We start from the raw sequence: 25,032 nt of genomic DNA on the forward strand, positions 1-25,032 counted from the left end.
GAGCAGAGTGCGCACGGGTTTACAGGTTTGTGGGGGGGTGTCTTGGGATAAGGGGCGGGTGGTAGAGGCATGGGGGCGGCTGTGAGCAATGCGGTCAGGGACGGAAGGCGGCGGGTGTGGTGAAGCCGCAGCGCTCAGGCTGCGGATTCACGAGCGCTGTGGGAAGTGCGGGGGCACCTCGTTAACAACCCCGCAGCACCGCCGGGCGCGCCCCCAGCCCGGTCTCGCCCCGCCCCCGCGGCTCTGCTCCCGACGAGTCGCCCGCGGAGCCCCGCCCCCTCCCGCAGTGCCCGGATGTGGGTGACGTGCGGCCGCCATCTTCCCGTCCCGGGCAGCCAGCGCCAGTCGGAGCCAGCGCGAGCCGCCGCCGCTGCCGCTGCCATCACTGTCGCTGCCAAGTCCTCCGCCCGCTTCCCCCGCCATGTGAGTCGCCTGAGCTCGCACCGCACTTCCCTGCGCTGGCCGTCGCTTGTGGGAATGGGTGCCGGGGGTGCGCGGGGTTTGGTCCGCGCCCTCCAGCGTTCCCCGCGCGGGGAGGCCAGGCCGGCGCCCGTGACTTCGCGCCGGCAGCCGGAGAGCTCCGCTTCCCGCGCTGGACGCGCGGGCGGTGACCGGGAGAGAGCAGACCCGACGTGTGCCCGCCCCGCCCCTGTCATTACTGCCGCTAGTCATTTTGGGTGGACCCTGGACTGTATCTGCGAGGTCGCCTTCATTTGACAGTAGGGGAAACTGAGGCCCGGAAGGGGGAGGGGGACCGCACTCAAGGTCACGCAGCTTTTGGATGGTGAGGCCGGACGGAATCCAGGCTTTCCATCGGGTGGCCTTCCTCCGGGGAAGGGAGGGAGGGACGGATGGATGGACAGGCGGATGGGCGGAGCCCAGGCTGCTGGACCCGAGGCTTCTGCCTTAGATCTTAATCCGTCCCTTCCCCTCAGGTCGGCTACCGCTGCCACCGCCCCCCCTGCCGCTCCGGCTGGGGAGGGAGGCCCCCCTGCACCCCCTCCGAACCTCACCAGTAACAGGAGGCTGCAGCAGACCCAGGCCCAAGTGGATGAGGTGAGTGTGTGTGCGTGTCTGTGTGTGAGGGGGTTATCAAAGTATCAAAGACAGTGGATAGGAACCTGAGGTTTGGCAAACTGGTCGGGGTTGGGGGGGCAGTCTTTCTTGGGTTGGCAATGATGGCAGTCATGTTAATAAGTTCTGGGTCAGAGACACACCATAACACCATGCCCCTTCCCTGTCACTAGGCATTTGGAAGGGCCCTCTAGTGTTAGTTAGCTTGGCTAGCCTGGGGTCTTTCACCCTGGACAGGTGTTCTCTGGTGAGGACAGATTGCTCAAAGCTCAAATAAAAAGAGGGTGCTGCTATGACTCCTGACATGTGTGACTGCCAGCATACTCTAGATGTGTGCTCCTTGTGTGTCCCCTGGTGTGCTAGGCATGTTCTGTGTGTGTCCTTGGTATGTTAAGGTGGCAACATCAGGGTGCATGTTCCCTATGTGAGCCCATGTTGGAGAGTGCCCTTGTTGAGGGGGCACTTGTGGGCCTTTCCCTCAGGTGGTGGATATCATGAGGGTGAACGTGGACAAGGTCCTGGAACGGGACCAGAAGCTGTCGGAGCTGGATGACCGTGCGGATGCACTCCAGGCGGGGGCCTCCCAGTTTGAAACAAGTGCAGCCAAGCTCAAGCGCAAATACTGGTGGAAAAACCTCAAGGTAAGGGTGGAGACAAGTGAGAAGGCAGGTAGGCAGGCTGGTGGGTGAATGCGTTTCCTGGCCAGTCTCATTGACCCTCCCTTCTCTCCTCTAGATGATGATCATCTTGGGAGTGATTTGCGCCATCATCCTCATCATCATCATCGGTGAGTAGGGAAGGAGTGGCAAGTGCCGTTTTTCTGGAGAGGTTTCCCCTGCTAATTCTAGATTTTGAAGGTCATTAACTTAGTTTTTACTATTCAACAAAAAGCAAATAACTGCCCATGGCAGATCTGATGCATTTAGAGCCCAAACCTTGGATGTTGTTTAACTTGCACTTTGCCTGGTTCTGGGCATACCTGTTAAGATTTGGAAACAGGAAAAATAGTGAATCCCCACTGCTCTCTTGAGCACCCTTAGAACTTGAGACCCCAGTTTGGGAACCATGGAATTGGGGAGTGGGAAAGCAGGAAAGGCCCACAACCTTGAGAAAACTAGCCAACCTATTGTTCGAGAGCTTGTGTCTCAGAGGGCCAGAGGATTAGGAGTCTGTCTCCCCACTTCAATACCATGAAGTTGGAAAGAATGGGAACTCACTTGTCCATGCCCCTTACTTTATAGATGGGACAACCTGAGGCTGAGAGGGAAAGGGATGAAGCCTGCTGGGGAGTGGGGAGGATGGGAGAAGGGCCAGGCCTGATACACTGCTCTCTTTCTCTCTTTCTCCCCTCTCCCTCTTCCTTTTCTTTACCTCTCTACAGTTTACTTCAGCTCTTAAATCCCTGAGGAGCCTGCCCTGCCCAGAGAAGGGCCTCTCCCCATCCCCAGCCGCTCCTCCACCTCTCAGCCATATCTTCCAGCCCCCCTCCCGTGGATCCGTGTGTGTGTGTCCCTGTGTGTGTGCACCCCCCTGTAAATAGCCAGCTGTTATTTATACATATATAATATTATATATATTTGGTCTGTTTGTAGTTTTATTACTAGAAGATTTTTCCGGTTGTCCTTAACACCCCTTCCTGAGGTTCCCATCACTTCCTTTCTCTTTTCCTCCTCCCCTTTCCCTCTTTCCCTGACCAGTCCCAAGTTCCTTCTTTTGCATCTGCTATGCAATAGTCCCTCTTCCTCTCCTTCCTTGGATATAACTGATCCTTCCTCTCACCCTGTTCTTCCCCATGCCTCCATCCCACCCCCCTACAAAAAACAAAAAGCAACTGTCCAGGCTTCCCTAGGTGCATCTCTGCATCACTGGGAGGCACTGAGACTCAACCCACTTGGTCCTAAGAATCCCAAGTTCTTCTGGGAGCTTCCAGCATGTTAATTAGCATTCATTTGCATTTTGACATCTCTTGGTTTCTTTCTTTTTTATTCTATCACTCTTCATTTTTGGACTCATGTTTCTTGTTTTCTTAAGAGTTACTATCCATTGGTCCTTGTATCATACTTTCATTTGCATGACATTACTTGCAGATGGTGGGGAGCCTGGGCTTTTGGGGAGTCAGGTTGTTCTGGCCCCCAGAATCTCCCCATCTTACCCTCTTTAGTCCAGTTTGCCTCCCCTACCCCCATTTTCCAAACCTCTTGTCCTCTCCTCTCCCACCCCCCCCACCCCAGCTGGTGTGTAAGTGTCTTGGAGTTCAGTGTGTTATGATGGACCAATAATTCTGCCACTTGGAGTCTCTCCCCACATTCCAGCTCCCCATTTTTCATGTGGGGCATTCAACTGACATTCCCATGGGGTCTCCCTCCCTCCCATCTGCCTGATCTGCCTCCTCCTCCTCCCACTAGGAGAGTTGGGGGTTGGCCACAATCTGATCTCTTGGGAGAGGTGGCTACCAGTGTGTGGGGGGTCATCACTGCCTTGGGGAGGAATGGGGCAGGGCAGAGAATCCCCCCAATTCCTGCCTGAAATCTCCTCTGGCCCCACCCCTGCTGGGAATTGAACTGAAAAATCCTCCTCCCCAATTTGGGGGGTGTTGCCCCCATCACTGCCCAGCTCCTCTGACTACCCCCCTGAATTCAGGGTGGGGGTACTAGTCACTGCCAATGTGTGTATGGGACTTGCTGGAAGGTGGGGATTCTTGACCCTCTCCAGGGCAGCTAAGCTGTCTCCTTAGGTGAAGTGATAGAGGAAGGGTATGTCTTTTTCGATGGCACAATTTTAGGGGTCTGAGGGTGCAGTCCCTTAACCTGCCACTGGAGGGGATCCCCCAAATTTCTTCCCCCCACACTCAAGGTTTCTGTGTGGAGGGGGAGCAGGGAGATCTAAGATGTAGTGTGAACGGGTAGGGAGAGATGCTGGGGGTGGGGGTGCTGTGTTCTAGACCCCCCATTTTATCCCAGTGTCCCCTGCCCCCCTTCCCTCACCCCATGCCCCCAATTCTGTGGCGCATCCAGATTGTGAAAATGTACAATAAATGTGTAATGAGTAATAAAAGTGGTGTCTTTTTTTGAACAGTGGGAAGGGTATGGAATTTACAAATGTAACTGGAAGGTTGAGAAGATACATTGATTAGGACCTGCACTTTGCTTGAGGACCTGACCTTGGGCATGGCAAAGTGTGATTCCCAAAGTGGCCACAGTGGGGCAGTAGATTATAATGGGAAGTGTTGGAAATCCCTGTGTTTCCCTCAGCCAGATGAATCTTAATGTCTGGAGTTAACCCAGCTTTTCCTCTAGTTTGTTTGGGGCCATGCTTTTGTTGTATTCCTTTCCACCCCTTGACTTAGTCTCTAGGTGCTCTGCAGCCGTGCCCATAGTCATTTAATCCCTTCCTGAAGTAGATGACCAATTTCTGTGAAGCATCTCTTCCCAGTTGGCTAACACACCAATGTCCAGAAAAGTTTGATAAATGCCACCGGAAGAAATCAGCTCTAAGGACATAACAGCTGAGTAGTGTGGAACTGACTAAAGATGGCCAGGTACCCAGGCATTCTATACTCTGATGTCTTAACTGGTGACTCTAGACCCTATACTATACTTAACCTCCAGGTCCCATGACACTCCTACATGTACCCTAGCTTTCTGGTCGCCAGGCCCTTCAACAGTTGAGTGGAGAGTGCAGGGTAAGCTCTGAAGAGTTGATCTCTCTGGATGCAGTATGTAGATTTAGGAGTATAGGAAACCTGATAGTGTTTCCTAAACTTACTGGCTCCTATGACCTACCAAGGTTTTTTATTCCCTGTTTTATTTTTTAAGATTTATATTTATTGATTTATGCAGGCCAGCTTAGGCCAGTGAGAGGATTCACCAGAGACAGTGGGGATCAGAACAGGGAGATTTTACTGAAATACACTACTAAGAGGAGCCACAGTTGAGACAGGAGAGGTATGCTGTGTCATGTGGGTGAGCTCCCTGGCAGGGAATGGAACTCATACAGCAGTGGCTGCCTATAGCATCAGGGCCTAAGGTGGTGGTGGTGTTTTGTTTTTAAATAGGTGTCAAGATCCTTTCCCAGGAGGTTCTGGTTCAGGAGCTTTTGGGACCTAGAAAATATGTTTAAGTTACACAGTCATTAATACCCACCATTTATCAAGGGGTTTACTATATTCCAGACAGTACTTGGACTTATTTGCACTAAAGTAATGAATGAATCCTTTACAGCTTCAGGAACCTGGGGTCAAATCTTGACCCCCTTACTAATGTGTTAATTTGGGAAGATTATGTAACTCGATCTAATCATTTGTGGGGCGGTGGGTGGTAAGGTAGCCTCCTTGTTTGTCAGAAAACAGGAGGTGGCAGTTACCTTCCTCGTTATTATCTTCACCCAACTGTCACACATTCCAGCGTCAGGGACCCAGCACCGGAGTTCCTTCCAGGTCGGAGGGTGCCTTGTCACCCCCTGCCATTCTTTCCCGACTGGGTATAACGCGCTACCCCTAACGCCACCACTGTCCGAGTTTGCGCCTGCGTCCAGTTCACAATCACTGCGCCTGCGCAGACTGCGCAGTCTTGGGTAACAGTGTCGTCAAGGAAAATCCCCAGCTTCTAGGTAAACAAGCTGCCGCGTGAGACCGCCGGCACGTGTCCCCGACAGCTCCGAGACCTCAGCCTATGAGAAAGTTTAGAGGGCTGGACCGGCATTTGTTTCACGGATGTAGGCAGGTCGGCGGCTGCTCCGACAGCCAATAAGAACTTAGGAAGTGGATGGGAGGCGTGGCTTTGTGTCAGCTTGCCTATCAACGCTCCATGGCGCGCCCCCCCCACCGCACGTGGATCTGTCACTGCCGGTTGTTCTGCGCACCAATGAGAAGATGATGGCGGTCTGCAGCGCCAATGGTGGCGGTGCTGAAGCCCGGCGGCAGCACGCGGCGCGGGGCATGGGTCGGAGCCCTTAGGCCAATAAGCTCGCGGGGCGTGGCGACCCCAGCGGTGGGAGGGCCTCAAGGAGCGAGTCCGAGTTCCTGAGGTCCTAGTAGCAAGACTTTGGACTCTGCGGGCGTTTTGGGTGGTGAGTGCTCCCAGGTTGGGGCAGATAAGCGGCGGTCTAGGTTTTTGTGGGATGGTGTGTCCTGTTAGGAAGAGTGTCAGTAAGCGGTGGTGTTGAGGGGGGCCTAGCGAATGCGTGATCGCCGCGGCGGAAGTTTTGGTGTCCTGGGAAAGAGACTAAGCTAAGATCTAGAGGTATGAGGGGCGAGAGTCACATCAGATCCCTTGTCTCCCCAGGGTAACTGCAGACCTGGTTGGCTTGGGGGAAAGAGCTTTCCCAAGCCCAGAACTATCTGAGGCAGCTGAGACCCAGGTAGAGGGGTGGAAGCTCTGAGAACTTGTGGGAGACGTTCCAGTGTGTGTCTGCTGTTTGAACAGGTGTCTTAAGCACTTAACAGGCAGGTATTCTGAGACTGGAAGGAGGCCCTACTAGGGCATGTGGGAATGTATCAAAGGGTTGACATGATTAGAGAACAGAGGATGTGATGATTTGTGTGACCCTGATCCAGTCACATAGCAACTCCGGATGTTTTTCTCTTGTGTAAAATTGTGTGTGTGTGTGTGTGTGTGTGTGTGTAGGGGGGTGCTTGGAACCATCCTTAGGAGTACACTTGGGGTTGCAACTGTTAAATCCTGAGAGGGAGGTGCTAGTTGTGCAGATTGACTGTGCACGTGCCTTCGGATCCCCTGGAGGTGAGGGAGGCAACAGTTGGGTGCTCTGGTATCTGCAACCAACCAGGTCTGGTAAAGTGACCTGAGGCGAGAACGGTGAGAAAGTGGGATTATTAGGAAATCACTGGGGCTGGTGGTTGCTATGATGATTTCAAGAACTTTGTAAAAACTGAGGCTGCAATATTCAAAGTGTGTGGGGAGTGTAAACTGAAGGGCTCCACACGGGCCCCAAGGGTGAGAGAGGAGGGCTGGGATAGAGTCTGTTCCAGATACAATAGCTCCAATAAATGACAGACCCAGGATCCTCAGTCCTGGGTAACAACTCACAGATTCCTGGGTAAGGGTAAAAGCCGGAAGACAGGCCATTGTCAGAGCTCAGATTTGAATTCTGGGCTCCATTTGTCAAGAGCCTAAGAACATGCATAGTTTGAGGCAATTGAGGCCAGTTTAGTAACTCTGAATCTTAGTGCCTCCTTGTGGAATAATAATTCCCACCTCACAGGGTTGTCCTGGAATTAAATAAGATGATATATGTAACATACTTAGCACAATGCTTGGGTCATGCTGTAATTTTTTTTAAGCTAAAAATGGCTATTGAGTGACCAAAATCAGTGACAAAGTCAGAGGTTTATGTCAGTGTTGTGGTTAGGAACTATCCTTAAGTTCCACATTCTCAAGTTTTTCTCCCAAGTTTTAGCGAGTCCCCTCCCTATGTCCCTTTTCCTGATCCTTCTGGTCTTCAGCACCAGACAAACCCCTCATTCCTCCCTTTTATCCCTTTCCCAGGATTCAGGCCCCGGCATGGCCCATGGCTCTGCCCCAGTTCAACTTCCTTATCCTACACCCGTTTTCCTCCCTGCCCCTCCTCCCTCTCACTGCTGCCATAGTAACAAGAGATTCGGTTCCGAAGGGAACCTCTGGGGGAGAGTAAAGGTGTGAATTCTCCCATAAAGCCTGAGACTCCAACTTCCCCGTCCTGGCTCTTTGGTACCAGGCCAGCAAATGTGTAATTTGGGAGAGGGGGAAAGCCAGTGCCTGATGCTGCGGGAGCAAACTTGAAGGGAAGGCGGATGAAAAATATCCAGAAGAGATCCAGGCTGGGGGTTGGAGGAGGAGGACCTCCTTCCCCCCAACCGTCTCTCCAGGAATCCCTGACTCGGGGACAGGACGGCAGTTGTTGGATTGGGGGAGGAGCCTGGTCTGGGTGCTTATACTGGGCCACCAGCCAAAAGAACATGATGTTCCCAAGTGCGCTGGCCGCCGCCCTCTCGGCCTGGCTGCCTCCCAAACCGCTGCCTCTCCAGCCTCCCTGCCCCACATTCCCCGGCTGCCTTGCTCCGCCTCCGTGCTCTACTTTGACGTCACGGCCGACTCCCGCCCCCACTTTTTCATTGACGGCAGCAAGGCCTAGTTACTGTGGGGACCGTGAGGCCGGGCAACCAAGGCCCAGGGAGCAGGTGTGGGTTGTTGGAGTACTGAGACCTTTTGTCTGTAGATGTAAAGGTGGAGGTGGGAGAGTATGGACATCCAAATCACTCAGAAGAGCTGGAGAAAAAAAAATATTGTTTCCAGAGAAGGGGTGTGGGACTGGCTGAGGAGGGAGGAGGAGGGGGATGAGGGGAAGACCACGAAGTTGGGGAGGCCATTTTCAAGGAAAGGAGACTGAGAATCCAGGTTCCTGAATTCTTTCTTTGCTGTTTTCTTTTTTTGCTTTCTTGGGTTGTTTTATAACCTCCCCTGCCCCAGCTTTTCCATAGAACCCCCCCCCCTTCACTTCCACATGGGGAACACCATTGTTAAGGAAAGCTTAGGCCATGTGACAGTGAGGGGTGTGCATTCACAGCTGATTATGTCAGCATCAGCTTGAGGACCTCTTCACTTGACACCCACGTTTCTAGGGAGCTCTAAGAGGAACTACTCATCACAATGCTCTGTGTGTGTGTGTGTGTGTGTGTGTGTGTGGTGGGCAGATGTCAGTGTAACTGCAGATCTCCTGGGCCCAGCCTGATACGTAGTTCCCTGAAATTAGGTCCCTGTTATTTTTTTAGGACCTAGTGTTCTGCTCCCCCCTTTAAAAAATTGTAATTTCTAGCCTGTTCACCATTACTCCATCCATCTCCTATTAATCCCTACTAATAACAAAATAACCATGTATATTGATCATTCACCATAAGTGAGATCTTTTCTGGGGTTTGGAGAGTACAGTGAACAATATAGGGTCCTTGGCTTTCACTTTTCTAATGGCAGTGTTACAGGGCATGGAGAGAGGGTACCCCTAAACCCCCCAAACCTGCCTGTTCTAAATGGGTTCTGCCATCTGCCACATCAAGACAAAACATGTAAGACTTTAGTGAAAAGGGACTTTAATACAGTGAGTATACAATACAGAAGACAAAGAATATAATTTCTAAATCAAACACCTGAAGTTACCCATCCCCTCGTGGGCCAAAGTCCACCCAAAAGGGATTGGTCCAAAGCAAGGCCTAAACGCCCACCACAAGACTAAAGCATCTTCTGGCCAGGACCCATTGAAAAGGGCCACACATGGCCAGACAAGTCTGGGAGGAAAAGAGCACAATCAAAGTTAATATAAACACTGCCATAGTCAACTTCCCCATAGATCTCTCACTCACATCTCTTTCAACCAGTCCAAGGCCAAGAAATAAGCACTGTTTCTTCACATGCTCCCGTCCCATGTGGCTTCCTCAGATCTCCTTCTGGCTCTCCATCCTGCTTGCTTCCTCTTCAGATTCCTTCTCTTCTTTTCTCTGCTCAGCTCCACCCTCCTTCTGGGTGGGGCAGGGAACCTGGAACTTCCCCTTTTCCTGGGACCACCCTGTTACAGTAGGTATATTTTCTCTGTGAAGGGCACAATAGCCTCATCTCTTAGCCATCACCTTTGTTTCCTTGAAGCCCTGGCTTCCTGGCCTTCACTGTTGGAGCAACCAAAAATGTGGATGGCTGCATTCTCCGGAGAGAGGCACTAGTCCCCACATAGGCTTCCTCTGATTAGCAACAGAAGCACCTGCCATTGTTTACCTTCACAGTTCCTATTGGCTCTGGCTGCCTTTTCCATTGTTTACAACCTTCCCCCCACCTCTCCACTTCCATCACACAGGATTCTCAATTGCTTTTCTCCTCTCTGTACACAAGATTTGAAGTGTCATAGAAAGGGAAGGGGTAAAACAGCTTTATTAAAACAAGGCTGGGGAGGAAAACCAGGAAAGGCCACACTGTGTTTCTCTCCACCCCCCTCCTTCCAAGTACCAACTATTTCATCAAATTTGGTCCACCTCCCAAGTCTTTCCCCCACCTCTGACAAGGCCAAGGTGTCCTTTCTTCAAGACCGGTCAGTTCAGGAAGCAGACAACTCAAGCAACTGTGGTGGCCCAGGCATTTTCCCTCAAGGGGCAGCTTGCCTCCTCTCCACTATTCACTATTCAAGGCGTCCTGCACCCATTGGCTGGGCGGTGGCGTCTGGGGCCCTTCAGTCCAGCGCCAGCACCCAGATCCACGTGCGCCCGTGTGTGTGACACAGCCCTGACCTCAGTGGAGGCCAGGAGCCAATCAGGCGCCAGGACGAGATCCCCAGCCAATCCGGGGCGGGGCCTGCAGCTCCGTCGGCAGTAAGCCAATGAGGGACAGTGTCTGGCATTATGCAACCCGCCTCCTGGCCCAGCGGAGCTTCCACTCGGCTGCGGCTGCAACGGAGGTGGGCAAGCGGCCGGAGGGCGCTCGCGCGGCCAGGTAGGCATCTCCGCCGCCACCTTGGGGCGGTCTCCGTCTCTGAGCCGGAACGCCACCACTTGCAGCCTGATGGGATGCTTTCGGTCCAGGCGCTCAGATGACATACCAATAATTCGCCTTTCTTGCCGCGGTCCACCCCCTTCCTGCTCCCGGGGACGTAGGTGTTTCACGCAACCCTGCACCCGTGTCCGAACTCCTGACCCGCTTACCTTACCTCCAGCTTTGCTTCCGGCTTCAGCTATTTCGGCTCCATACCCGATCCTCAGCAGGCATGCCCCCTTGCCACCTTTCTTGTCACTCGGGACCCCAGGTTTTTTCTACGGCACCAAGACCCCTTCAGGCTTTCCGAGCTCTCCACGACCCCCCCCCCTCCAGTCCCTGGCCCCGCGCCGGTCGTGATGTCAGCCCTTTTGGGGCTGGAACATCCCGTTCCCGGCGTTAGTTCCTGCTGTTGGCCACAGCCTTCCCTTTTCTTCTGGCGCTCAAAAAATGCTCCGGGGCTGGGGGTGTGGTTGGTCGGGAGTGAGGGAAAGACTGTCGCTGGCTGTTGTATCATTCCCTGCTCTGAGCCGAGGCTGTCTATCTTGAAGGGGGTGAGGTGGGGGTGACTAGAAAACTAGAGAACCGAGGAGAGAATCCCTAGGTCGCTGACAATGGCAGGTGCCGGCTTCGTTTACGATGCTTGGGAGAGGGTGTAGAGACCAGAGAAGAAAAGGCTGTGTCAATGACAGGAACGACCGGGATCCAGTTTGAAGCCAGGCTGGGGGGGCTTATGCTCGGAGGGCGGTGGCGTTTGCTTGTTGCCCTGGGTATCAAGAATGTACCCTGGAACTCTGAGGCCACCCCTCCTGGTTGGCCACCGGGTCGTCCTGGGAGGTGGGTGACTACTGGCCGTACCCGCTGGTGTGGGAGTGGGTCGTTCCCGCTTCCGCCGGGAAATGGGGGAGGGGTCGGTTCTCCCGCCCTCCTATGGTCCCTCCAGCAACCGCTGAGCTCAGCTGCTGACGTCGGTTTCCCCGGCGACCGCAGCGGCGGCGGAAGCGCGTGGTGGGGCTGCTGGGGCTGTGTGAGTCTATGCGCATGTGCAGCGGGGGTGGCTCCGCCCCCGGGTAAAATTAGCCTGCAGGCCTAAATATAGGAGGTGGCAAGCTCACCTCCTGCTCTGAGGCCTTGGAGTCCCAGGTAGAGTGGAGACTTGAAGGGAATTGAAGGATGAAATGTGCCCAGTTTTGAGCCCAAGGTTGTCGTTCTAATTCACTGCTCAGGCTCTGCTTACCCAGGCCATGCCGGCGGGGATTTCGGGTGAGGCTCAAGAGAGACAGCCTCTCCAACAGAACTTAGCGAAGCTTCCTGTTGGAAGCTGGTGTCCCAGGAGTGTGGGGACTGGCCCGGGAGGGTTTGAGTGAAGGGAGAATATGCTGTGAAATTAACAGTCCACCTTTCTCCATGTCCTCCTCCTTGGTCACTCCTTCCAGGTACCCGCTGTGATCGGACTTCTCAATCCTCAGAGGCGCGGGACTCCCAACTCACTTTCTCAGCCCGGCTCCTGGCCCCCTTGTGCATCTGTGGTTGCCTCCGCCTTCCTTGTTCTCCTGCCCTTCCCATGGCCCAGATATGAGTGGCTCCCTAGAAGGGGGCAATGGGGGAGGAGACCTCAGGACAGGGGAATCCTTTTGTCCTGGAGGAACCCCATCCCCTGGGCCTCCCCAGCACAGGCCTTGTCCAGGTCCCAGCTTGGCTGATGACACGGATGCCAACAGCAATGGCTCAAGTGGCAATGAGTCCAACGGGCCAGAGTCTAGGGGTGCATCTCAGCGGAGCTCACATAGCTCCTCCTCTGGCAATGGCAAGGACTCAGCACTGCTGGAGACTACTGAGAGTAGTAAGAGGTGTGTATGTTGCAGAATCTGGGAGTAAGAGTCAGCTGAGCTAGGAGACAGGCCCTGTGCTGCAGGCCACTTTCCCTCATCTTGGGGTATTGCTTCTCCTCTAGCACAAACTCTCAGAGCCCATCCCCACCCAGCAGTTCCATTGCCTACAGCCTCCTGAGTGCCAGCTCAGAGCAGGACAACCCATCTACCAGTGGCTGCAGGTTTGTCATGTGAGGGCTGGGTGAAAGGGCTTTGGTACCTGGGCTATATTCTGAGGCTAATGCCTATACCCCTACTTCCCTGTGGGCTCTGCAGCAGTGAACAGTCAGCCCGGGCAAGGACTCAGAAGGAGCTCATGACAGCACTGAGGGAGCTGAAGCTTAGACTGCCACCAGAGCGCCGGGGCAAGGGCCGCTCTGGGACCCTGGCCACACTACAGTATGCTCTGGCCTGTGTCAAGCAGGTGCAAGGTGAGTGGTACTCCCTGGGAAGACAGTGTTCAGGGCTTGGGTTACTGTGGTGGGGCATTCTCATCACTGAATGGCCTGTCCTCACCCTTCAGCCAACCAGGAATACTACCAACAGTGGAGCCTGGATGAGGGGGAGCCTTGTGCCATGGACATGTCTACCTATACTCTGGAGGAGCTGGAGCATATCACATCTGAGTACACACTTCGCAACCAGGTCAGCCACAGCCCCCCTTCTTCCTCCTCACATAATTCTACCCCAAATCACACAGCTCCTAAATCTGCTCTTATACTCACCCTCCTGCCCAGGATACCTTCTCCGTGGCTGTCTCCTTCCTGACAGGCCGCATCGTCTACATTTCGGAGCAGGCAGGTATCCTGCTGCGCTGCAAGCGGGATGTGTTCCGGGGTGTCCGCTTCTCAGAGCTCCTGGCTCCCCAGGATGTGGGAATTTTCTATGGTTCCACTGCCCCATCCCGCCTGCCCACATGGGGCACTGGAGCCTCTGCAGGTGAGGACCTCACATGCTTGGGGCGGGAGGAATGAGCAGCAGGAAACTCATGCCTTAAGGGGCCAGGGAACCTAAGTTTTTCCTTGCTGGATGTAGGAAGAAATGGAAGGGTGTACTTAGCCACCCTCCTGGTTTGTTCTAGGTTCAAGCCACAAAGACTTTACCCAAGAGAAGTCTGTTTTCTGCCGTATCAGGTAGCTGGGGCAAATCCTTCTCATCTTCCACATCAACCCTCCCCACCCCCCACTTTTCTTTTCTGTGTGGGGTGTGACCTTGAGGTGGAGGGTTCGGCGATCCTTTATTGGTAGTTCCTAATGCTGTTCTCTTTCCCTTGCTAGAGGAGGGCCTGACCGGGATCCGGGACCTCGGTACCAGCCTTTCCGACTAACCCCATATGTTACCAAGATCCGGGTCTCAGATGGGGCTCCTGCGCAGCCATGCTGCCTGCTCATTGCAGAGCGCATCCACTCGGGTTATGAAGGTAGGTAGGCCTGAAGCCCGAACTGATGGGGGGGAGGATATGTGGTCCCTCTAGGCTGGGACTGAGGCAAGGCGAGTCTGGGGGGCTTGATGTAACCTCTCAGAATTTTGAACAGAAAAAAGTGTTATCAGATGAATCTCAGACTTCTTTAGAGGTAGTGCTGGATAATAGCTCTGAGCTAGAAGAAAACCAAGAAAATGCCTTGGTTCTTACTCCCATTGCTGAGAGGTAGGAAAATGATAGAAGGCTTCTGTGTGGAAGAGGGGGCCCAGGGCAGAGTTGGGGGAGGATTGGTAGCCAGCCTGGGCCTCAGGCAGCATAGAGGACTGAAGAGATGGTTCATTCTGGATGAAACCCAGTGGCCACATTTTTTTGTGCTTCAGCTCCTCGAATCCCCCCAGACAAGAGAATCTTCACTACCCGGCATACACCAAGCTGCCTCTTCCAGGATGTGGATGAAAGGTGAGATAGAACTTGGAGGACACTGGGGTGGCCAGGACTGATGCCCTGGCCACTCTGATGCCTCCACCCATTTCAGGGCTGCCCCACTGCTGGGCTATCTCCCCCAGGACCTCCTGGGGGCCCCAGTGCTCCTGTTCCTACATCCCGAAGATCGGCCCCTCATGCTAGCCATCCACAAGAAAAGTGAGTTCGTCTTGTCTTGCTCCGCCTTCTTTACTGTCTCTGGGCTTCTGGGTGACTGCCCTTGTGGTTGAGTCTTTCAGTACCTTGGTCTCCTGGATCTCCAGTGGGAGGTGCTGCTCTGCTACCTCTCCTTCCTGCTGACCCCCACTTCATTTCACATTCTCATTAGTCCTACAGCTGGCTGGCCAGCCCTTTGATCACTCCCCTATCCGATTCTGTGCTCGTAATGGGGAGTACGTCACCATGGACACCAGTTGGGCTGGCTTCGTTCACCCATGGAGCCGCAAGGTGGCCTTTGTGTTGGGTCGCCATAAAGTACGCACGTAAGTGGGCTTTGTCCCAGAGCTGGCACTGGGGTGGTGGGGCCTGTGGGAAGGGCAGGACTCAACTGACCTTTTCTTACCCATAGGGCACCCTTGAATGAGGATGTGTTCACACCCCCAAACCCCAGCCCAGCTTTATCCCTGGACCCAGATATTCAAGAGCTCTCTGAGCAGATCCATCGACTGCTGTTACAGGTGAGGCTTTGAGAGGAGGGAGTTTGTCTTCTGAGGAAGGGGTGGGGAACTGGATTGTCCGCTAACCTGTGCTTCTCCTTGCCTCAGCCCGTGCACAGCCCCAGCACCACAGGGCTCTGTGGAGTTGGCCCAGTGACATCCCCAGGTCCTCTTCTTAGTCCCAGCTCCTCCAGTGATAGCAATGGGGGAGATGCTGAGGGGCCTGGGCCCCCTGCCCCGGTGAGTATCTCCATTTCACCCCTCTGGTCTTCCATTCCCCAGGCTTTGCAATCAGCATTACCAATCCCAGGCAGCTTTGCCTATGATTCTTTTCAAAACTTGTCCTCCTCCTCCTTTCCTGCTCTCATAGCCTTCATGCTTCCCCAACAGTACCTTCTTCTTCTTCTTTTTTTTTTTTTAAATAGATACTTTTTAAAAAATATTTATTTATTTATGTATACAGAACTGGGGTACAGGCCAGAGGTATGTGTGTCGGGGGTGGGGTGTGAGAGGATTTACTAGAGACAGTGGGAAGCAGAACAGGAGAACAGGCAGATTGATAAAGTACACTGCTGAGGGGAGTAGCAGGTGTGTCAGGAGAAGTCTGCCAGCCATGTGGGTCACCACCATGTGGGTCACCTGGCTAGGGATTGAACTCGAGCTGCAGTGGCTGTGATAGCTTCATAGTGCTGTGCTTTAACCCTTTGTACCACCAGGAAGGGCCTGGCCCACCAGTACCTTCTTATTACACTGTACCCTGATGCTGGTCAGGCCCCCCATTGCTGTCCTGCTCTATCCCATAGGTGACCTTCCAGCAGATCTGCAAGGATGTCCATTTGGTGAAGCATCAGGGACAGCAGGTCTTTATTGAATCCAGGGCCAGGCCTCTGTCCCAGTCCCGCCTCCCTGGTGAGTTGATGTGGACACAGAACGAGACTCAGAAGTCCACTGACTTCACCCCCAACACACAGGAACTTTTCTGTCCTTGGCATCCAGCTACAGGTACATTCAAGGCCAAGACCCTTCCCTGTCAGCCCTCAGACCCAGAGCTCGAGGTGGCTTCTGCTTCAATTCAGGCCCCACTAGCCTTAGCCCCTGAGGACACTGACAGGAAAGAAGCCTCTAGCTGCTCCTACCAGCAGATCAACTGCTTGGACAGCATCCTCAGGTAGGGCCTACTTGACACCTTCTCCCTTTGGACCCTGATCCTCACCCACTGCAGTCCCTTCCCTCATGTGCCCTGGTGCATTGCCAGGTACCTGGAGAGCTGCAACATTCCCAGCACTACCAAGCGTAAATGTGCCTCCTCCTCCTCCTGCACTGCCTCCTCAGCCTCTGATGATGACAAGCAGAGGACAGATCCAGTCCCTGTGGGCGCCAAGAAAGGTAAAGACCTAGTGCACATCCTGCTGTCACTGTGGCCTCGTGTCTCTGCACTTCTGCCTTTGGGACCCTGTCTTGCTCTGCCCTACTCTCTCCCAGCCTCCAGACCTCGACTCCTCCTTGCTTTCTTTCCCCTTCCCTCTTACCTGAGATTTCTTCTCCTAACTTCCTGCTAAGGGCAAGAGTGGTAACTCAGAGCCATCTCTCCACACAGATCCATCGGCAGTGCTGTCTGGGGAGGGGGCCACCCCTCAGAAGGAGCCCGTGGTGGGAGGCACCCTGAGCCCTCTTGCCCTGGCCAATAAGGCGGAGAGCGTGGTGTCCGTCACCAGTCAGTGTAGCTTCAGCTCTACCATCGTCCATGTAGGAGACAAGAAGCCCCCGGAGTCGGGTATGGGCGTGGAGTGAGGGGACAATGCCTGGGCTCTATTTGGTCCCCCAGCCAGAGCTCCCTCCACCTGCCTTTTTCCTTTCCTTCCCACCCCAGTGGAGAGAAGGCCGCCCTTCTAGCTGGAACTATTCCATTCCTTGCTGCTTTGCCTTTCCCCAATCTTGCTTCCTGTGTTCTGTCAGTTCATGCACAAAGTCTCGGGTGGTGGTAAGGGGTTCAACCCTGAAGTGCTGGCCAAGGCATGTGAAGCCAACAGCTTTTGAAGCCTGGGCAGTGATCCAAAAAGTGTGCAGGGAAGGCAGGGGTGGGCTTTCCTTCCAATAGAGTCATGAAGAATGTCCTAGGGAGGTGCCCTTGGAGGGGGTGGGGTTTACTCTCTCATCCTGGGACGACTTTGCATGGAGAAGAGGTCCAGGGCCAATCCTTCTCTGGAAGGTGACCAAGGGCCCCAGGTTTGGCTGTGGGTCAGAGGGGTTGGCTAAGCTGTTGGATGGGGAGGGTGTGAAGTGTTAAACCCTGAGGTGATTCCCATGACCTTTCCCATTCTCACCTTTCTTAGATATCATCATGCTGGAGGACTTGCCTGGCCTGACTCAGGGCCCAGCCCCCAGCCCAGCCCCCAGCCCTATGGTAGCCCCTGATCCAGCCCCAGATGCCTACCGCCCAGTGGGCCTGACCAAGGCAGTGCTGTCCCTGCACACACAGAAGGAGGAACAGGCCTTCCTCAGCCGCTTCCGTGATCTTGGCAGGCTGCGTGGACTCGATGGCTCCTCCACGGCCCCCTCGGCCCCTGGTGAGAGAGGTAGCCACCCCGGTCTTCTGAGCCCTATCCTCTTGTCTGGTGTAGGGGCAGACTGACAGGGAGAAAGGGAGTTCTGCTCCAGGGACTCAGACAGGTTTGTCTCTTCCACCAGGCGGGGCCTAAGCAGGGCCCCGGCTAACCTCTCCCTATTAGGCTCAGATTCCTAGGTTCAACCAGAGGAGGGTGGCCTTGGGGGGCTGTCACTGAGACAGGCAGGTGTACTGCTTCAGGTAAGCTGATTCAGGCCCACCCTAAGGCCAGGGGCAAGGAAATATGTCTGATTAGGACTCAACTGATCAAGAAATCTACAAAGACCCAAACACGGGAAGGAGGGCTGGGTCAATTCCGGGTGGGGTGGGGGCTCAGTGGCAGAGGGTAGCTCTCCAGGTACCTGAGGGAGGTCCCCTGCAGGTGGACATACACAGGATTCAGGACTGGGCTTTTCCTGCCCACCTCTTCACTCCATTGTAAGCTCGGCAGAGCGTGGTCTTGATTGGCAGGAGTAGCTCCCCGCTGGCGGTGTCTGCGGGACTTTGGCAGATGAACCAGAGCTGCCTACCCATTCATCCATGGGCCCACTGGCGAGCGTGCCTGTCTTCTGCACACCCCCAGCTCGACCCTACATGTAACCTTTCTTTTCCCTGGCTCAATAAATCCCCCTTTCCCTTCTCTGGTGATTCTTCCCTGAAGATATCCCCACCTCCCATAGAATAGTCCCCTCTGCTGTGTGGACCAGGAAACCAGACTTTCCCTAGGCCTTTGCCCGCCTTCTCTCTGGTTAGAGTTTCAGGGCAATGAGAGCGGCAGGAGCACTGATCCCTAGGTAGATGCCCTCAGTAACCCTGATCTCTTCCCCACAGGCTGCCACCATGGCCCTGCACCCCTTGGCCGCCGACACCACTGCCGATCCAAAGTCAAGCGCTCACGCCACCACCAGACCCTTCGGAATGAAGCGCCATGCTATGTCTCCCACCCCTCCCCTGCGCCACCTTCTGCCCCCTGGCCGCCTCCACCGGCCACTACTCCCTTTCCAGCTGTGGTCCAGCCCTACCCACTCCCAGTGTTCTCCTCTCGAGGAAGTCCCCAGCCTCTTCCCCCTGCCCCCACATCAGTGCCCCCTACAGCTTTCCCTGCCCCCTTGGTGACCCCAATGGTGGCTTTGGTGCTCCCTAACTATCTATTCCCAACCCCATCTAGCTATCCCTATGGAGTAGCCCAGACCTCCGCAGAGGGACCTCCAACCCCTGCCTCCCACTCCCCTTCTCCATCCCTGCCCCCACTGCCCCCCAGCCCTCCCCACTGCCCAGACTCTCCACCATTCAACTCAAGATGTAGCTCCCCACTCCAACTTAATCTGCTGCAGCTTGAGGAGCCCCCCCGAGCTGAAGGGGGTAATGTTGCAGGGGGCCCTGGGAGCAGTTCTGGGCCACCGCCTCCCAGTGAGGAGGCTGCTGAACCGGAGGCCAGACTGGTGAGCGCGAACCACCCCCCCTCCTACCCGCCATCCTGTCGGCCCCTGCTCCCCTCACCTTGCTCTTTCACTTCACTCTTGCCTGTCCAGTGTCTCTATCTCCTGTAGATGGTGGTGTGGGGTGGGAGACCCCAACTGAATTTCTGAATGCAGCCTTAATGGGCTGCCGCAACTCTAAAGTGGGAACAGTCCTGCCTGTCTGACAGGCGGCGAGGACATCCCAATAACTTCTGAGCACACATCTGCCACTTGGAAAGGGTCCAGCATCACGTCCTTACTCTTCATCTCCTCTCCCATCCTAGACCATCTGTCATGAACTGGGTCCAGAGACCACTTGGGTTGGGTGTGCTTCCTCCCCCCACCAGTGGAAGTAGTTGAAAGGAAGCCTAGGTGTTGATCTCTTCATCTCTCCCTGTCCTGCCTCCCCCTCCAGGCAGAGGTAAATGAATCCTCCAATCAGGATGCACTTTCGGGCTCCAGTGACCTGCTGGAGTTGCTGCTGCAGGAGGACTCTCGCTCTGGCACAGGCTCTGCTGCCTCAGGCTCCTTGGGCTCTGGCTTGGGCTCTGGGACTGGTTCAGGCTCCAATGAGGGTGGCAGCACCTCAGCCAGCATCACACGTAAGTGTAGAAAAAGATATGGGGGGTGATGAGAGGCCAGTCTCTCCTCAGCTGAGCAGCCTGGACCTATGCTTCCTAAGGCCACTGGACTGAGGGAGACCTTGTGAGGCCCCGGAGGCGGGGGGGTGAGAGTGACAGCTGCCCTGACTCCTGGTGATTCCCCCACCTCACAGGCAGCAGTCAGAGCAGCCACACAAGCAAGTACTTTGGCAGCATTGACTCTTCTGAGGCTGAGGCTGGGGCTGCCCAGGCCAGGGCTGAGCCTGGGGATCAGGTCATTAAGTATGTGCTCCAGGACCCCATCTGGCTGCTCATGGCCAATGCTGACCAGCGTGTCATGATGACCTACCAGGTGCCCTCCAGGTGAGGAGTTTTAGTGGTTTCCTCCTCCCTTTCAGCAGGTTGGGAGGGTAGGCCACTCTAACTGTCCAGCTAATTTGGGGCTTTCTTTCCTGGGGTTGAGTGTGGCCTGGGCTTCCTATCCTATCTCTTGCCTCTTGGTGCTCAATGATCAGTTTTCTTCAGAGGGCAACTTTCCTGGCGTGGGAAGCCCTGAACTTCCAGAGCACGAACTCAGGGGAGGAGCATGAGTCAGTGGCTGGGGAATTATGGTAGAGAAAGAATGCCAGCCTGGTGGCCCCTGGCTTCAGTTCCATACTATGCCTTCTGAACCCCATTCCCGGGCAGGGACATGGCCTCTGTGCTGAAACAGGACCGAGAGCGACTCCGAGCCATGCAGAAACAGCAGCCTCGGTTCTCAGAGGACCAACGGAGGGAACTGGGTGCTGTGCACTCTTGGGTTCGGAAAGGCCAGCTACCTCGGGCCCTTGATGTCATGGTAAGAGAAAGTCTGGGCCAGCAGGGAGAAGAAAGAATGAGTGCAAGTTGAAGGAATAGAAGCTAAGGGTGGAACTTCAGTATCCTTGGATCATTAATTAGCAGTTGGGTCATGTAACATTAAACCTTGTGAGTTCTTATAGAGATGTGTCTATCCTATGATCATGTACATTGTGATCCATCGTGGGGTTCAAATACAGGGTACAGTGTGGTTTCTAAACTTGTTTGCCCCATAGGCTGTGGAGGGTACATTTTGGGATGTACTTTGGGGCTAGAGGACATGGAGGTGAGGTGGCAGGTCACCAGTGAGAACCATGCCTATCTCATTCACGCCCTTTCTCCTTCCTAGGCCTGTGTAGACTGTGGTAGTAGCACCCAAGATCCTGGCCACCCTGATGACCCACTCTTCTCGGAGCTGGATGGACTGGAGCTGGAGCCCATGGAGGAGGGTGGAGGCGAGGGTGGTTGTACTGGTGGTGAGGGTGAGGGTGGAGATGAATCCCAGGCCCAAGCTGGGATCATGGTTTCAAGTTCTCAGGACCTGGCCATGGAAGAGGAAGAACAAGGTGGGAGCTCATCCAGTCCAGCCTTATCTGCCGCCAAAACAAGCACCAGCTAAACTACATTTGGGGGCCACGTCTGGGAGTGCATGAGAAGCTTCCTTCTTCCATGTCCCAACTCTCAGATTCAGATGTGGCTGGACCAACCAATAGAAAACTGCCCCAGCTTATCCCAGTCGGGGGCCGGACCCCCATCATCAGCTGGGGATCAAGGGGCTGCCTCTGGTCTTTTAGGGAGCAGAGGGGTAGAACTCTTCAGTTCAACTCAGAGCAGCCTCACCTCCCACCCCTGGTGAAGTCCTTTCTCTTGGACAAAGTTGCAGACAAGCTGCTGAAGTGGTCTTTCCAAATCCCAGCTGAGCCCAAGTCTGGGTAGGAGGGTTGGGACTACACTTATTTATTGGGGGAAACAGCTCTCTCTCCCTTCAGATGGGAGAAGGGTCTGAAGCCCAAGCAGGACCCAGCAGTCCGAACCCCTAGCTGCTCCAGGGTGGGGGACGTTGGTGGACCATGGAGTCCCTGGTGCTGCCCCTCAGGTGGGACCCAGGTGTTCTCAGCTGTACCCTCTACCGATGGCATTTGTGTTTTTGATATTGTGTCTGTTGTTATTTTTTTTTTAATACAAAAAACAAACAAACCGATTTCTGTGGAATGGAGTTTAGAGGTTGGGGTTGTTTGAAGGGGGGAGTTCTTTGTGGGGAGGTGTGGCCCCACTTCCAGAAAGATAGCAATGAGAGTGGTCAGTTTCCTCCCTTGACAAAGCCGGTTCTCTCCAGCACCGTTTCCAGCTGAGGGGCCTTGCTGAGCCTGCTTGATTTTCACCAGGCTCAAACCCTCTAACCTTACCTCAGCTAGTGTGCTTGGAAAAGGGACACCCATTCAAAGGGCATTTGTCAAAGGACAAGCAAGTTCCAACAGGGTCACGAGCGCCAAAAAGAGAGGGGAGGAGATCCCACCTAACCCGGTGGTGCTCTGAAGCATTTGAGGGTATTTAGCTTTTTGGTCACCATGAAGGGGTGGGTCCTTCAGTAGTCAGTCTAAGTGGCTAAGGGACAGGGAATCGTGCTTCCACTCATGGTCGAGTTGACCCTCCAAGGTGTGGGACAGGGAGATGCTGAGTGTCAACGTTGAGGCTCACAACCCGTGAGGAGCGCGAGAAACGTTGAAAAAAAATTGAACATGCATGGGATCATTTTTTATTACTTCCTGGCTTTCACTGACGGTGATCTATCTATAGACACATTGGCTTGCTGCCGGCGCCGTGGCTTAGCTGGTTAAAGCGCCTGTCTAGTAAACAGGAGATCCTGGGTTCGAATCCCAGCGGTGCCTGCAGCGTAGGAAGCGCGTATTTATTGCTGCGAGAAGAATACATTTCATCGCCGCCCACCCCCTGCTTTCGGACCGGGTTCCAGTTTGAACTTCCAGTAACGTGCACTTTTAGTGCATTTGGAGCCAGTTTCCCGTTTCCCCTTAGTGAGTCAGGGTTATGTGGACATCATTATGTCTGCTTTCAAAGCTTTTGGGACCCTGGAGTCGTGCTGTGGCTCCAGGGAAACAGACGGGAAAAGTTACCGCGGCTGGCTGGTGATGGCTAGGCGCCGCCAAGTGGAGGGCGCACGCGCAAAGACGTCGCGACGCGACGCGACGCTGAGTGGTGGAAAAAACAGGCCTGTTGATAGGCAGCTATAGTTACGTGGGGCCGAGACCGCACGCGGCTGTGATGGCCGAGTGGTTAAGGCGTTGGACTCGAAATCCAATGGGGTCTCCCCGCGCAGGTTCGAATCCTGCTCACAGCGTCGTTGCTTTTGGGAATGAGTATTACAATATTCCGTAAAGGAAGACAATATTCCGTAAAGGAAGACAATTGTTTTTCTAGTGTTTGCTCTTCACTCGGTAAGAAACCGTGCATTTATTCTGAGGCCCTCAAAACTGAGCCACCCAGGGCCACACCGCGAACGCCCCCTTGTGGCTTCCTCCTACACAGGCTGTGTCTTGCAAAATAATGTTCACTGTAGATTTTGAATTCATAGCTCCTCCAAACTTCCGGTAACTCCTCAGTGCTGTTTGGCGACTGTATTATTTTGCTCAGTGTTTCACTGAGAAGGTAAGGTATTCCGAAGACATTTTTCCTACCAACACACATTATCGCATCTACCTATCTGAATGTGACCACAGTGTGATCACCTCTGTAGATGAATCTGCCTCCAACTCTATCTTCTCCTTGGAACACTCTCTAGTCAGGTGCCATCACATTACTAAATCCATTGATAACTTTTTTTTAAAGATTGATTTATTTATGCATGAAGAACTGGGGTACAGGCCAGAGTGCAGGGATGGTGAGAGGATTAACCAGAAGTCAGAGCGGGGAGCAGAACACTGCTCAACAGAACACGATGAAGTTCACTGTTGAGGGGAGCAGCGGGTGGGTCAGGTGAGGTCTGCCACACCATGTAGGCCATTCCCCTGGCTGGGGATAGAACTGGAACTGGTAGTGAGGCGACTGCGGAGAGCCTCAATGTGCTCAGCCTTGACCCGTTGAGCCTCCAGGGAGGGCCCCATTGAAAACTGTTTAGCAGCAGTTGACACAAATACTCATTACCCCCCTCTCAGAACACTCTCCTCGCTTGCCTTCTAGGACACCACACACTTCTGATATCCCTTCTACATCATAAACTGCTCTTTTACAAACTCTTGCTAGTTTATTGTCTTCTGGATTTCTAAATGTTAAAGTGTTCCCTAAACTCAGTTTTCCAACCTTTTCTCGTTTCTCTCTGTATCCATGTCACTGGTGATGTCCAGTCTCATGTCTTTAAATATAAACTAATAATGTTAATGCATACCAACTTTTCATCTTGATCTTCAGAGTTCTTCCCGAATTACACATGCATATACCCTACTACCTATTTATAATTTCCATTTGGGTGTCTAGGGAATCGCAAACTAAATGTCCAAACCAAACTCCTGGTCATCTCCCCTAAACCTGCTTTACCTGTAATCTTTCCATGTTAGCAAATGGAAATTCTGTTTCCTCAACTAAGTTGATTAAAAACCTTAGAATCATCCACGCTGCTTGTCTCTCTCAAATTCCAGTTACCACTTCTTATTTTAAAAATGTAAAAATTTTGACTGTCATTACACTACTTTACCACTACTCCCCGGTTGTAGTCTCTCTCTCTCTCTCATACAAAAACTGGGGGTGCAGGAGATAAGAGTATTCACCAGAGACAGAGTGGGGAGCAGAGCAGGCAGATCAACTAAAATACACTGCTGAGGGGAAGAGCAAGTGAGACAGAAGAAGTCTGCTGTACCATTGTGGGTCAGCTCCCTGGCTAGGGATCAAACTTAGACTTTAGAAGTGACAGCACTGAGACTTAACTCCTAGACTACCAGGGAGGCTGTCTTGTAATCTATTCTTAACATACTGGACAGAGTGATACATTAGGTGGTCCTTCTAAAACAATATCAATTTCTGTTGTTCCTCTTTAAATTCATCTTTTAAAAATATATATTGGGGCCCCCCTGGTGGCACAGGGTGAAGTCTCATCTCTTACTACCTTGTCTTGAGTTTCATTCCCAAAGGCAGGATTCAGTGTCCCCTGGCCAGCCAGGGAGCTAACTAACCCATATGGCACAGCAGACCTTTCATATCTCACCTGCTGCTCTCCTCAGCAGTGTATATCAGTAGATCTGCCTGTTCTGCTCCCCATTCTGTCTTTGGTGAATCCTCTCACCTCCTGCACCTCTGGCCTGTATCCCAGCTCTTGTATGCATAAATAAATATTTTAAAAAATCATTCTGTACTAAAATGAATCAAGCTTCCTTGAAGAAATGGTTGATTTCAGGGTCAGTCGGCACTGGGAAATTACAAAGTGATTTTGGAATATTTTGTTGCACCAGAAAATAAAGAGGTGTTCATAAGATATTAGGTATCTTTCAAAAAGATACATTAGCTAAAAGT

At 53.5% G+C, this 25,032-nt stretch overlaps 2 protein-coding genes and 2 non-coding genes across 7 annotated transcripts; all 4 read left to right on the top strand.

Moving 5' to 3' along the window:
* The first annotated feature begins 309 nt into the window (after positions 1-309).
* Positions 310-4,128, top strand: VAMP2 (vesicle-associated membrane protein 2 (synaptobrevin 2)). Its single transcript, XM_004684620.2, has 5 exons — positions 310-423; positions 936-1,056; positions 1,557-1,715; positions 1,810-1,861; positions 2,456-4,128. Coding segments are annotated over exons 1-5 (351 nt in total). The 5' UTR covers positions 310-421; the 3' UTR covers positions 2,473-4,128.
* A 1,944-nt stretch (positions 4,129-6,072) lies between these two features.
* Positions 6,073-21,709, top strand: PER1 (period circadian clock 1). 4 transcript variants are annotated; one of them, XM_012726389.1, is made up of 23 exons: positions 6,073-6,141; positions 12,014-12,427; positions 12,532-12,630; positions 12,725-12,879; positions 12,972-13,093; positions 13,186-13,387; positions 13,530-13,581; positions 13,726-13,868; positions 14,252-14,330; positions 14,407-14,513; positions 14,683-14,836; positions 14,923-15,031; positions 15,119-15,250; positions 15,814-15,919; positions 16,007-16,178; positions 16,266-16,396; positions 16,608-16,784; positions 17,344-17,586; positions 18,447-19,057; positions 19,491-19,677; positions 19,851-20,040; positions 20,365-20,515; positions 20,864-21,709. In XM_012726389.1, the coding sequence occupies exons 2-23, from the start codon at positions 12,153-12,155 to the stop codon at positions 21,131-21,133; spliced, it is 3,867 nt and encodes a 1,288-aa protein (XP_012581843.1). In that variant the 5' UTR covers positions 6,073-6,141; positions 12,014-12,152; the 3' UTR covers positions 21,134-21,709. The 4 variants fall into 4 exon arrangements, with proteins under 4 accessions (XP_012581843.1, XP_012581844.1, XP_012581845.1 ...); XM_012726390.1 differs by having other exon boundaries at positions 17,344-17,577; XM_004684621.2 differs by lacking the exon at positions 6,073-6,141 and adding an exon at positions 10,445-10,538.
* A 620-nt stretch (positions 21,710-22,329) lies between these two features.
* Positions 22,330-22,403, top strand: TRNAT-AGU. The gene has a single exon. It is a non-coding gene; the product is annotated as a tRNA-Thr (tRNA).
* Positions 22,404-22,788: 385 nt separating this feature from the next.
* Positions 22,789-22,870, top strand: TRNAS-CGA. The gene has a single exon. It is a non-coding gene; the product is annotated as a tRNA-Ser (tRNA).
* Positions 22,871-25,032: the final 2,162 nt, after the last annotated feature.

The sequence above is a fragment of the Condylura cristata genome, unplaced genomic scaffold (genome assembly GCF_000260355.1).
Source record: "Condylura cristata isolate star-nosed mole 26May11 unplaced genomic scaffold, ConCri1.0 scaffold00017, whole genome shotgun sequence".
NCBI lineage: Eukaryota > Metazoa > Chordata > Mammalia > Eulipotyphla > Talpidae > Condylura > Condylura cristata.